The sequence below is a fragment of the Phragmites australis genome, chromosome 3 (assembly GCF_958298935.1).
Source record: "Phragmites australis chromosome 3, lpPhrAust1.1, whole genome shotgun sequence".
NCBI classification, from domain to species: Eukaryota; Viridiplantae; Streptophyta; class Magnoliopsida; order Poales; family Poaceae; genus Phragmites; species Phragmites australis.
Genome location: NC_084923.1, coordinates 36,546,003 through 36,556,475, shown reverse-complemented (window position 1 = coordinate 36,556,475; position 10,473 = coordinate 36,546,003). Strand labels below are relative to the sequence as shown.

The window sequence follows — 10,473 nt, the reverse complement described above, 5'->3', positions numbered from 1 at the left end:
GCGTCGGCGCGTAATAAAACCAGCAGCAATTTTTCCGTTATTTCCCCTCCCTGAAAGTCTGAAACGCACGGCACGGCCGCCTCCTCCCCTCCGAAACAAATCCAATCCGAAATCGAATCCCCCTCGCTTCGCCGCCGGGAAGAAGACAGAAGCGACGCCGTCAGACCTCTTCCCTCCTCTCCTCCCGGAGCCGTCAGAGGCGGATACGGGCGGACAGTCTCGCCCGACCGACGCCGGTGAGTGGCCTCGTCCTCCACCTCGTCATCTCAGGCTTGGCGGGGTCTCGATCGAGAGCGGATCCGCGCGTACTAGCTAGTTCTCGTTTGGCTTCAGTGGTAGGGTAGGGTGGGTACGCCTTGGTTGGTTGATCGATCATCGATCTCACCGTCGCCCCTATCTAATTCGGTGCGGAGTCCTGGGGACGTCGCTCGAATCGTCCCATGATCATATTGCGTTGTTGATTTCGCTCTCTGCTGGAATCAGAGGCTCATTCCGTTCGTGCCCCTTCTGTTTCTTTCTTCGTCGATTGCAGGTATGCAGAGCCAGATCGTGTGCCATGGTTGCCGGACCGTTCTACTCTACCCGCGAGGGGCGCCCAGCGTCTGCTGCGCGGTGTGCCAGGCCATCACCACCGTGCCACCACCAGGTACGCGCTGGACGCATGCTTTGCGGCTATTTCCCTTTCTGGGAGTTTACAATCATAGCCTCTGAACGTGCACAACCAATCGTGGTCTGGCAGAGGGAAGTTTAACTTTGACATTATATAGCACCTGACTTTGTAAGTTTCGCGGTATGTGGTAGATGTTATGAGAACCTGTTTACCAGCACATATGAAAACGGAGTGGACAATGATTTATGCCACAATTAACTTCATCCTCTCTACATACACATTATCCAGTTTGGTTGGAAAATGCGGTTGTTAATTCAGTTCAAGCTTAACCATACCTAGTTTTACTGTTCACTTCTTGTGTCTGGACATTCGTATTTCTGTGTGATTAATGCTAGTCTGATTAGATTACACTCATTTTTCTGTTCCTGTGGCCTCCTGGATGAAAAGCAGAGAAGTCGGAATCTTACTACATAATGGATAAAACCAGTTTTTTGTTTAGAAGTTAGAGCACTGACAATTCCCCCATCTCTGTGGGGTCTGTGTAACATACATGTGGGTATTGCATACATGCCATGCGTTTCTAGGTAACTGACTGATGCTGATACAGCTCATTGGGTTATTACTGTTTATTTGGTCCAGTTGCAAGTATTATGTTGATGATTCTATGTTCCTAGCATCGAAACACAACCTCTTATCCAGCTTCGGAGGTTCTTCCTAAATTATGTTGCACCAGCCTTGATTGCTTTCATCAGCATGTTTTTATCCCTATTTTCTCACCCTGCCTTTATTATAAGGTGGGCCAGTGAAAAAAATACAGTACCTACTTTTAGAAAATCAGTAGCTCGTCCCTTGAAGCTCTTGTGAAAAGCCTTATCTTTTTCACAAGCTACAAATCATGTATCATCCTCTTCAGGGCCTGTTTGGTTCGGCTTTTCTGGGCTTCTGAGAAGCCGAACCAAACAGCCCAGCCGTGAGCTAGCTTTTGGAATGCTGAAAAGCTGGCCTCTGAAGAAATGAACTAAAAATTAAGAAGCTAGTTGATAGGAGCTTTTCTGACTTTTGGTGTGCTGAGAAGCTAAAAATTTATTACAAAAGTAAACAGCAAAATGTTAGAAGTCAGAAGCCAAAGGCCAGAAAAGCCAAAAGCCAAAAACCTCAGCCTAATCAAACAGGCCCTCGGTCTCCTTTACTGACTCTTTGTGCACTATCCTCTGCTCTCCAGTCATCTTCTAAAACCATGCAGTCTGTTCATTGTTGGTTTTGAATTGAGGCAAATCTTATAATATAACATAGTATGTTTTACCTTCCCTTTTTCCAAGGGAGCTTTTCTCCCTTTTGCATGGAACATTTTGAAAGGTCTTACCAATTTACCTTTATGTGGTTTATGATTGTTTCATAGTGCTTGACACATCAATTTGATGTATTTATAGAGTAATTTAAATTTCTAATGCAGGACTGGAAATGGCTCAGCTTATATGTGGTGGTTGTCGAACTTTGCTGATGTATACTCGCAATGCAGACACCGTGAGATGTTCATGTTGCAATACAGTCAATCTTGTCAGACCAGGTACAGTAATTATTCTGTTTCAACCCTGCTTCTGCCTTGTACTTCACTACTTTTGAGCTTTCAGCCTCGCTTTGCGTAAATGGGTTAACACGTATGTACTATGTTTAAAAGGATATCCCTTCTTACTTTTTAGTAATTTCACTTTTGTGCAGTGAATAATATAGCTCATGTGAACTGTGGCCAGTGCCGGACAACTTTAATGTATCCATATGGAGCACATTCAGTAAAATGTGCCATATGCAATTATATCACAACTACTGGAGTACGTTAAGCCTCATTCCCCGCCAACTTATGATGCAAGTGCAATTAACGTATTATGTCAGAATTTACTGAATTTTGAATAACCTTTGTTCTGCATCTCAGATAAATACCGTGGGACCCTCGCCATCTGCAAGGCCGACATCAAGTGGATCTTCATATAGTGCATCATCTACTTCTGTTGTATGTCCACGTCAATTGAATTTATGGTCTAACAAATCGTTCTTGAGATATAAGAGTGATTTATCACCTTTTTGTTTTCATTGTGCAGCCTAAATCTCAACCACAGAATGTAACTGTTGTTGTGGAGAACCCTGTGACAATTGATGAAAAGGGAAAACTGGTAAGATATTTTCTACCTCAATCTACTGAACTGTATCTTTTGCAATGCTGTTCAAACCTTGTTTTGCTTAACTACGTTTATTCACTAACACAGGTTAGCAACGTTGTAGTTGGAGTCACAACTGGGAAAAAGTAACGTGTTACCATCACTTGTACATCATTGTTCTGCATTCTATATCAGAAGTCGGAAATACCATGCAGTACAGTGCTATCCAGTTATTGGTTGCTTGGTTGTCCTTGAGGAACAAAAATACACCACTCTATTAATTCTTTTGTATGTATATGAGGTTTGTTAAACATCACCGTGTGATCAGACAGTCGAGGGGAATGATAGCATAGTTTCATGTAGTTATACATGCATTGGTGCACGATTTTTTAGTTTGTGTTGTTATTGTTGATAGTGTGTTACTGTTATACGTGTACCGTGTGCATATAAAAAAAAGGAATTTTCTGGATTAAAGGAGCTGCTGATATGTGGGCAAGCTCACTGGAGTCTTTCAGTTGATATAAACATTCATCTTTTTGCTGCGGTCAAGATCCATTCACTGCTTGCTTCCGAACCCGTCTTGTGGTTTTAATAGACTGCTAATTGGAACCGATTAGTGTTAGGTGTTCTAATTTACTTCCTTTTAGGACGTCATTGATCCCTACATTATTTCAACAGTTCAGATATATTATTTCAAAAACTCACATGGTAAATACTAAGCTTTTTTCAAAATATTTTAATTGTTAAGTGCATATGATTTTTTATCAAATTACATAAAATACTGATCTTTCTTTAATGGCGAAATAGGTTTCCTAAATTGTTTAGTCAACTTTTTAACTAGTTGAGTGCATATGAGAGTTTTTTAATTTCTCAGCATATCGTACATATAAAAAATGTTGACCGTGTTCTTCCAAAATGTTGAAATGGTTCTCATAAATTGTTGAGTGCATATGAAAGTTGTTTCGTCAAGTCACATATAAAAAATGTTGAACGTGTTTTTGCAAACTGGTAAATATGCTTCGTAAATTGTCGAGTACGTGCGTATAAAAGTTGTTTCAACTAATCACATAGAAAAAAATGAACATTTTTTTTTGCAAAATATCAAAATGGGTTTCATAAATTGTTTAGTCACTCATTTAAATTAAAGCCCGCTCGTTCTGGAAATGAAAATAAAGAAACAGCCTCTGGAAAGGAAAGTAGAAACAGCCTGTAGAAAGCAACATGAAAAGGACATAAAACCCCCGCTGAACTGCTTCGAATTAACCATCCACTCGGTGCGCATACGAGGGGAAATTCAAGCTACGATCAGAAAGCCACACTGCTCGCTCCAATGTTTCCGTTTTTGGTTTGTTCGCCACACCAGACAACAATGGCGGAGGCAGGGGAAGCAAGGGAGCTACTCTTCTCTTCCTTCACTTATCTCTCTTCTTTTTCTTCTGTTACCAAAAAATGAAGTGGACTCCCAAGTGCACCATAAAGGTAACCAATGGTAGTTTCTTCCTTGCCAGACAATGATTTGGTGAACATAGCCATACAGTGCCTCCCATCTGAAGCCCTTTCATCACCCAACTGTGCACACGCTCTTGCGTTGGTCCGTACGTGTGTTGGTTGGGCTCTGACCAGACCAGACCACCCTGTTGGCAAAGCCAAGTTGCTAGTGCCGAGCCAGCTGGTCCCGTACCCACCGAGCCTGATAGGTATAAGTGCCTGTTTATTTTTATCGATCGGTACTGATAGGTATTTTCTGTTATTTTTAAAATATAGTGGTTACCGTTTGTTGGGGGATGATATTCCGTACTTGTTTGGATGGCAAGTCGAAGTCCGCCGGTAGCTGGGCACTGATGAATGTTGCAGTTGTTTCAGGAAGTGCAACCGAAGGCTCTGGCGAGCCTTCGGTCGGAGGACGAAGGTTGATCTGCGATTTCACCTGCCAGCGTAGGCGAAGGCTCTGGCGTGCCTTCGGCCGAAGGCCGAAGGTCGACCCACGGTGCCGGGGGTTAGGATGGGCGAAGATCCTGGTGAACCTTCGGGTGGAGACCGAAGGGTGACACGTGGTGCAGCGCCGGGACTGGCCGAAAGTGCCTGGTGGATGTCGAAGCCCGCATAGTCACTCAGGGTATAGTTGTAATTATGCAGATGTACTTGATGGTACCATAATGCCCCCGAATATACCGGGAATGTGGCAGTTGAGGGGGTGAAACTGTAAATCCTAGCGTGGAGTGGTTGAGTACAGGCTATAAATAGGATCATACTGTAACCGAGGTGACAGAAGAATTAAGATTGTTTCACCCTCTAAACACGTGTCACACTCTGTAGCCTTCGGCTTCTCCTCTGGGCGAATACCCTCCTTGTTTTGGGATGTAGGTCCCAACAGTTGGCGCCGTCCGTGGGGATCGAATAGACCAAAGTTATGCCACCTAAAAAGAAGACAAAGCCACTCGGTGCATCGGAGATATTGCCGGAGCGCCCGGCTCCAGCCTGGGTTTTGGCCGAAACGCCCCCTTCGGCGGTGCCGGGCCCGAGCAACGCTCTGACCGGCGGAGCCTTCGGCGACCGCCAAGAACATGATGGTGTCGATGTGGTGCCCCAGGGCGATAACGGAGACAGCCATGAAGTAGCCATCCATGAAGACACAACAGAAGCAGTGCGAGGCGTAGAAGCTAATGTTCGCGCCCGATTCGAGGCTTCGGCAGAAGAGCGAAGAAAGGCGCACTTTGAAGAAGGGTGGGATGACCTGGGAAACTTCGGAGAATATGAAGATGAAGATGAGATAGAAGAGGAAAGAACAGCCAGGCTAGAAGCCGAAGAATTGGAGTGGCAGATTGCGTAGAAAAAGCGCATGCTGGATAGCTTGGCAGTAAGTCGGAAGGCCGCGGAATATCGCCGGCGAGTAGAAGAAACCAGAAGAACACTAGAGAAAATGCAAGAAGAGATCGACATGATGCATCGCACAGATGAAACAGCTCGCCACATGACTCCATCAGAAGTCATAACACGATCGACGCAGGACCTTCGGCGACGGTTGTGCGCGGGTGATCCAGAGTCACCGCTCTCCATTGGCTTGCAGAACCAGCTGTGGCCTTCGGGCTTCAAGATGCCTAGAGTGGTAATGTTTGATGGAGAGTCAGATCTGAGAGAGTTTGTAATGAGTTTTGAGGCGGCAGTTGAATCCGCTGGAGGAGATGACGCGACACTGGCGAAGGCCTTTGTATTGGCCATCGAAGGGATAGCAAGGTCGTGGTACTCCGCTTTGCCTCCAGGATCCATTTATTCATGGGAGCAACTGTGCAATGCTCTATATAGCAATTTTCAAGGAAATTGAGCGGACAAGGTTACCACCAGCGACCTCTTTGCGCTGAAGCAACAGCCAACGGAGACACTGCAGAGTTATATGCATCGCTTCGTACACATTCGCTGCCAAGCGAAAGGCTTGAGCGAAGACACCATCATTGATGCCGCTATACAGGGCATCAAAGGAGGGCTTCTGGCAGAAAAGCTTACACGAAAGAGGCCAGGGAGCGTACAAGAGCTCCTCAATAAGATGGAAGAGTACGCGAGGTCCGAGCTAGATCACCTTCAGAGGAAGAATGGGATGGCAGCTTCAAAAGCACTAAAGACAAATGCATCAGCCAAAGAAGCAAGCACTGGACACCCCAGAGACAGATCGAAGCATGTCAGAAAAGTCAAAGCGTTCGAGTACATATCGAAGCAAAAAGAAGTCAACCAGATGGACTTCGGACCAGTCAAAGTCACCCAGGCGATAAGCGAAGTGCAAGGTGGGGCTACTCGAGGAGGCCAGAGTGTCAGAGGCCGAGGTGGACGGGCTCCGCAGGACCTGGCCACATTCTACTATGAGTTACATGACGAAGGTGCTGGTCATAGGACTAAGCAGTGCCCACATGTCATGGCAATGAAAGAAAGCTTAGCAAAGCAATCATTCGATCATGCAAGAATCGTGCATCATGCCACACAGTTTAGGCATGGCGAAGCATGGGAAAACAATCAAACCTGCAACCCAAGAACAACATTTGCTAACCAGTGGCGACCAATGGTTGCGCCGGCACAACAATATATTCATGTAACTTCGGCCCAGCTAGACCAGTTGGCTTTCCAAGGAGAGCTACCTCCGCCTCCACCAAGACCAGCGATCGAAGCCCTCCCCCCCCCCCCCCCGAAGACCAGCAGATCGGTAAGCACAGTAAACTGTGGATACAACATTGTGTTGGTAATCTCTGGAGGATCAAATTAGGAAACAGAATCAAAGAGGCAACGAAAAGAATATGTGCGAAGGGTTAACCACGTTGGTGTAGGGCCAACTTATGTTCATTCAAGGTGGTCCAATGTGCCCATTACCTTCTCATAGGAGGAGATGAGGGTTCTAGATTACCCACACACGGACGCCTTCGTGGCTACGGCAAACATTTCAGGAAATGAAGTGCACAGAATTCTGATTGATGGCGGAAGCTCGGCAGATATCATCTTTGCCGATGCTTTCGACAGAATGGGTTTGCAGCGAAGTAACCTTCACCAGGCTTGGTCCCCACTACTACACTTCGTGGGAAACGCAATCAATGCTTTGGGGAAGATAGTAATCCCGGTGTCATTTGGTGAAGGGTCAAACTTCCGAACGGAGGACATTACCTTCGATGTGGTCGATATCAACTATCCCTATAATGCAATATTCGGGCGAGGAGTCCTGAATGCATTCGGAGCAATACCACACCATGCATATTTGTGTATGAAGATGCCCAGTCCTGGAAGTGTCATAATAGTGCTCGGAGATCAACCGGTGGCCTGTAGGATTGAAGTGGGAATTACTCCAGGTCGGCGAAATGTCCACGTAGTGGCTGGACCTTCGATGGATCTTTGAGAGTGTGAAGAGCAACCGAATGTACACAAAATGGCGAAGGCTGTATCAGAAGGGCAGACCAAGAAAGTGTCGCTGTGTCCAGACAAGCCAGACAAAATAGTCATTATCGGGGCAGAAATCACAGAAGAAGATCAACGAAGATTGATAATGTTCCTTCGCAACAACGAATGTATCTTCGCCTGGTCTCTGAAGGATTTGCAAGGAGTCAGCAGAGAAATCATTCAACACACTTTAAATGTAGACCCAAATACGAAGCCAAAGAAGTAAAAGCTTCGGAAGGCTTCAAAAGAGAGGGAAGAAGCAGCTAAGGCTGAAGTGCAGAAGTTGCTTGACGCTGGCATGGTGCACGAAGTATTACATTCGGAGTGGCTGGCAAACCCGGTGCTAGTTAAGGAAAGTAATGGCAAGTGGAGAATGTGTGTAGATTTCACAGACCTAAACAGAGCTTGTCCGAAGGACGACTTCCCACTACCACAAATTGATCAGCTGGTAGATTCTGCTGCTGGCTGAGAGATGTTGTGTTTTCTAGATGTGTACTCTGAATACCACCAGGTTTGGATGGCAAAGGAGGATGAGGAAAAAATAAGTTTCATAACCTCCTTCGGCATATATTGCTTTGTAAGGATGCCCTTTGGCCTTCGGAATTCTGACGCCACCTATGCCAGGTTGGTGCAAATAGTGTTGAATTCACAGCTAGGGCGAAATGTCTTGGCATACGTCGACGACATAGTGGTCAAAAGCGTCAGAAAGGACCACCACCTCGAAGACCTTCGGGAAACTTTTGAAAAACTACGAAGTGCAGGACTAAAGCCGAACCCCAAAAAATGCGCGTTTGGGGTGCAGTTTGGAAGGCTGCTGGGCTTCTTAGTCTCGAAAAGGGGCATCAAGGTGGAACCCTAAAAAATTTAGGCAATAATTGACATGAGACCTCCGCAGAGCAGGAAATAAGCACAGCGTCTGGCAGGCAAGTTGGCAGTGCTAAACCGGTTCATCGCAAAATCAGCCGAGCGAAGCCTACCTTTCTTTAAAATGCTAAAGGCTCTAACCCATTCAAATGGGGCGCGGAGTAGCAGAAGCCTTCGATGACTTGAAGAAATATCTAACGAAGCTCACGGCCCTGTCCAGCCCTGATCCCGAGGCTGAGTTGTTGCTATACATATTAGCATCCCCTTTGGCAGTCAGTGCCGTACTGGTGCAAGAAAGGCAAGAAAATAACAAGTTACAACAATTTCCGGTATACTACGTGTCGGAGGCTTTGGCGGGCGCAAAGAGGTTCTACATCGAAATGGAAAAGGTGGCCTACGCACTAGTAATGGCATCGCGGAAGCTTTGCCATTACTTTATGGCTCACAAGATTATAGTGCCCACCTCCCTACCCCTTTGCGACATGTTTGAAAATCATGAAGCTATAGGGAGGATTGCAAAATGGGCTGCAGAGATCGCACCATTCATGATAGTTTTCATTGCATGAACAACGATGAAGTCTCAAGCATTAGCGGACCTTATGGCAGATTGGACGCCACAAGGCGAAGCTCCAACAGAAGCACTGTTAGACCCGGTCTGGATTGCATATTGTGACGGAGCTTGGGGGCTTAGGGCGCAGGTGTGGCGGCTATACTGTCTTCGCCTTTGGTAGTGAAATTGAGATACGCCGCCAGGCCCAAGTTTCGAGCAACAAACAACGTCACGGAGTACGAAGCAGTCCTCCTTTGCCTTCGCAAGGCGTGAGCTTTGGGCGCCCGAAGGGTATTGATAAAGACGGACTCTAAAGTAATAGCAAGCCAAATTGACAAGACATTTCAGACAAAAGAGATAGAGCTTGTTAAATACATGGCAGCGGTTCGAAGCATGGAAAAGCACTTCTTGGGATTCACAATCAAGAGTATATCAAGAAATAACAACTTCGAGGCAGATGACCTCGCAAAGGCCGCGGTACAAAATCTGCCAATACCGCCAGATGTGTTCTATCAGAAGTTGAGGGTGCCAGTTGTAGAGGTCCCTTCGCAGAAGGCACACTCAGTCGCTATAACTGAGAGCGAAGATTGGTGCTCTCCCATAATGGTTTATCTTCACGGCTACTATGAGCCCGAAGATAATGTCGAGGCGAAGCGCATGGCCCAGAGAGCCAGGAATTACAAAATTGTGGGGGACAACTTGTACAAGATGGGAGTTTGTGCACCTATGCTGCGATGTATATCCCAGGCAGAAGGGCAAAACTTGCTGAGAGAAATACATGGAGGACTGTGTGGCTCGCACGTAGGCACTTGAGCCCTCGTTGGAAAAGCATTCAAGTAAGGATTTTTTTGGTTGAAGGCGGTCAGCGATGCAGAGTATATAGTTTGAAGTTGTACGCCGTGCCAATACTTGGCGAAGGGATCAAACAGGCCTTCGACAAAGACACAACTCATACCACCAATCTAGCTGTTAACACGGTGTGGAATTGATATTGTCGGCCAATTACCAGCCGCCTCGGGAAACTTGCATTACGCTGACGTCACAGTAGAGTACTTCTCCAAGTGGGTGGAGGCAATGCCGCTGGTGAATATAACGTCAAAAAAAAATACAAAAATTTTTGTGGTAGAACATCGTTTGCCGTTTCAGAGTCCCACGCGAAGTGACCGTTGATAACGGCACGTAATTTGATAGTGAAGGATTTAGGCAATTCTGCGAAGACCTGGGAATCAAAGTCCACTTTGCGTCTGTGTATCACCCACAGTCAAATGGAGCTGTGGAATGGGCAAATGGCATTATTTTTGCTGGTGTACCAAGACGTCTGCAAGGCTTGCTGAAAGGAAAGTGGGTGGAAGCGTTGCCGAAGGCCTTATGGTCTGTAAGGACAA

General features: G+C 46.2%; 1 protein-coding gene across 1 annotated transcript; it reads left to right on the top strand.

Annotated features, from left to right (window-relative positions):
- Positions 1-3,237, top strand: LOC133912929 (protein LOL3-like). The gene is made up of 7 exons (XM_062355913.1): positions 1-236; positions 533-646; positions 2,064-2,177; positions 2,330-2,439; positions 2,541-2,618; positions 2,707-2,778; positions 2,872-3,237. The coding sequence occupies exons 2-7, from the start codon at positions 535-537 to the stop codon at positions 2,911-2,913; spliced, it is 528 nt and encodes a 175-aa protein (XP_062211897.1). The 5' UTR covers positions 1-236; positions 533-534; the 3' UTR covers positions 2,914-3,237.
- Positions 3,238-10,473: the final 7,236 nt, after the last annotated feature.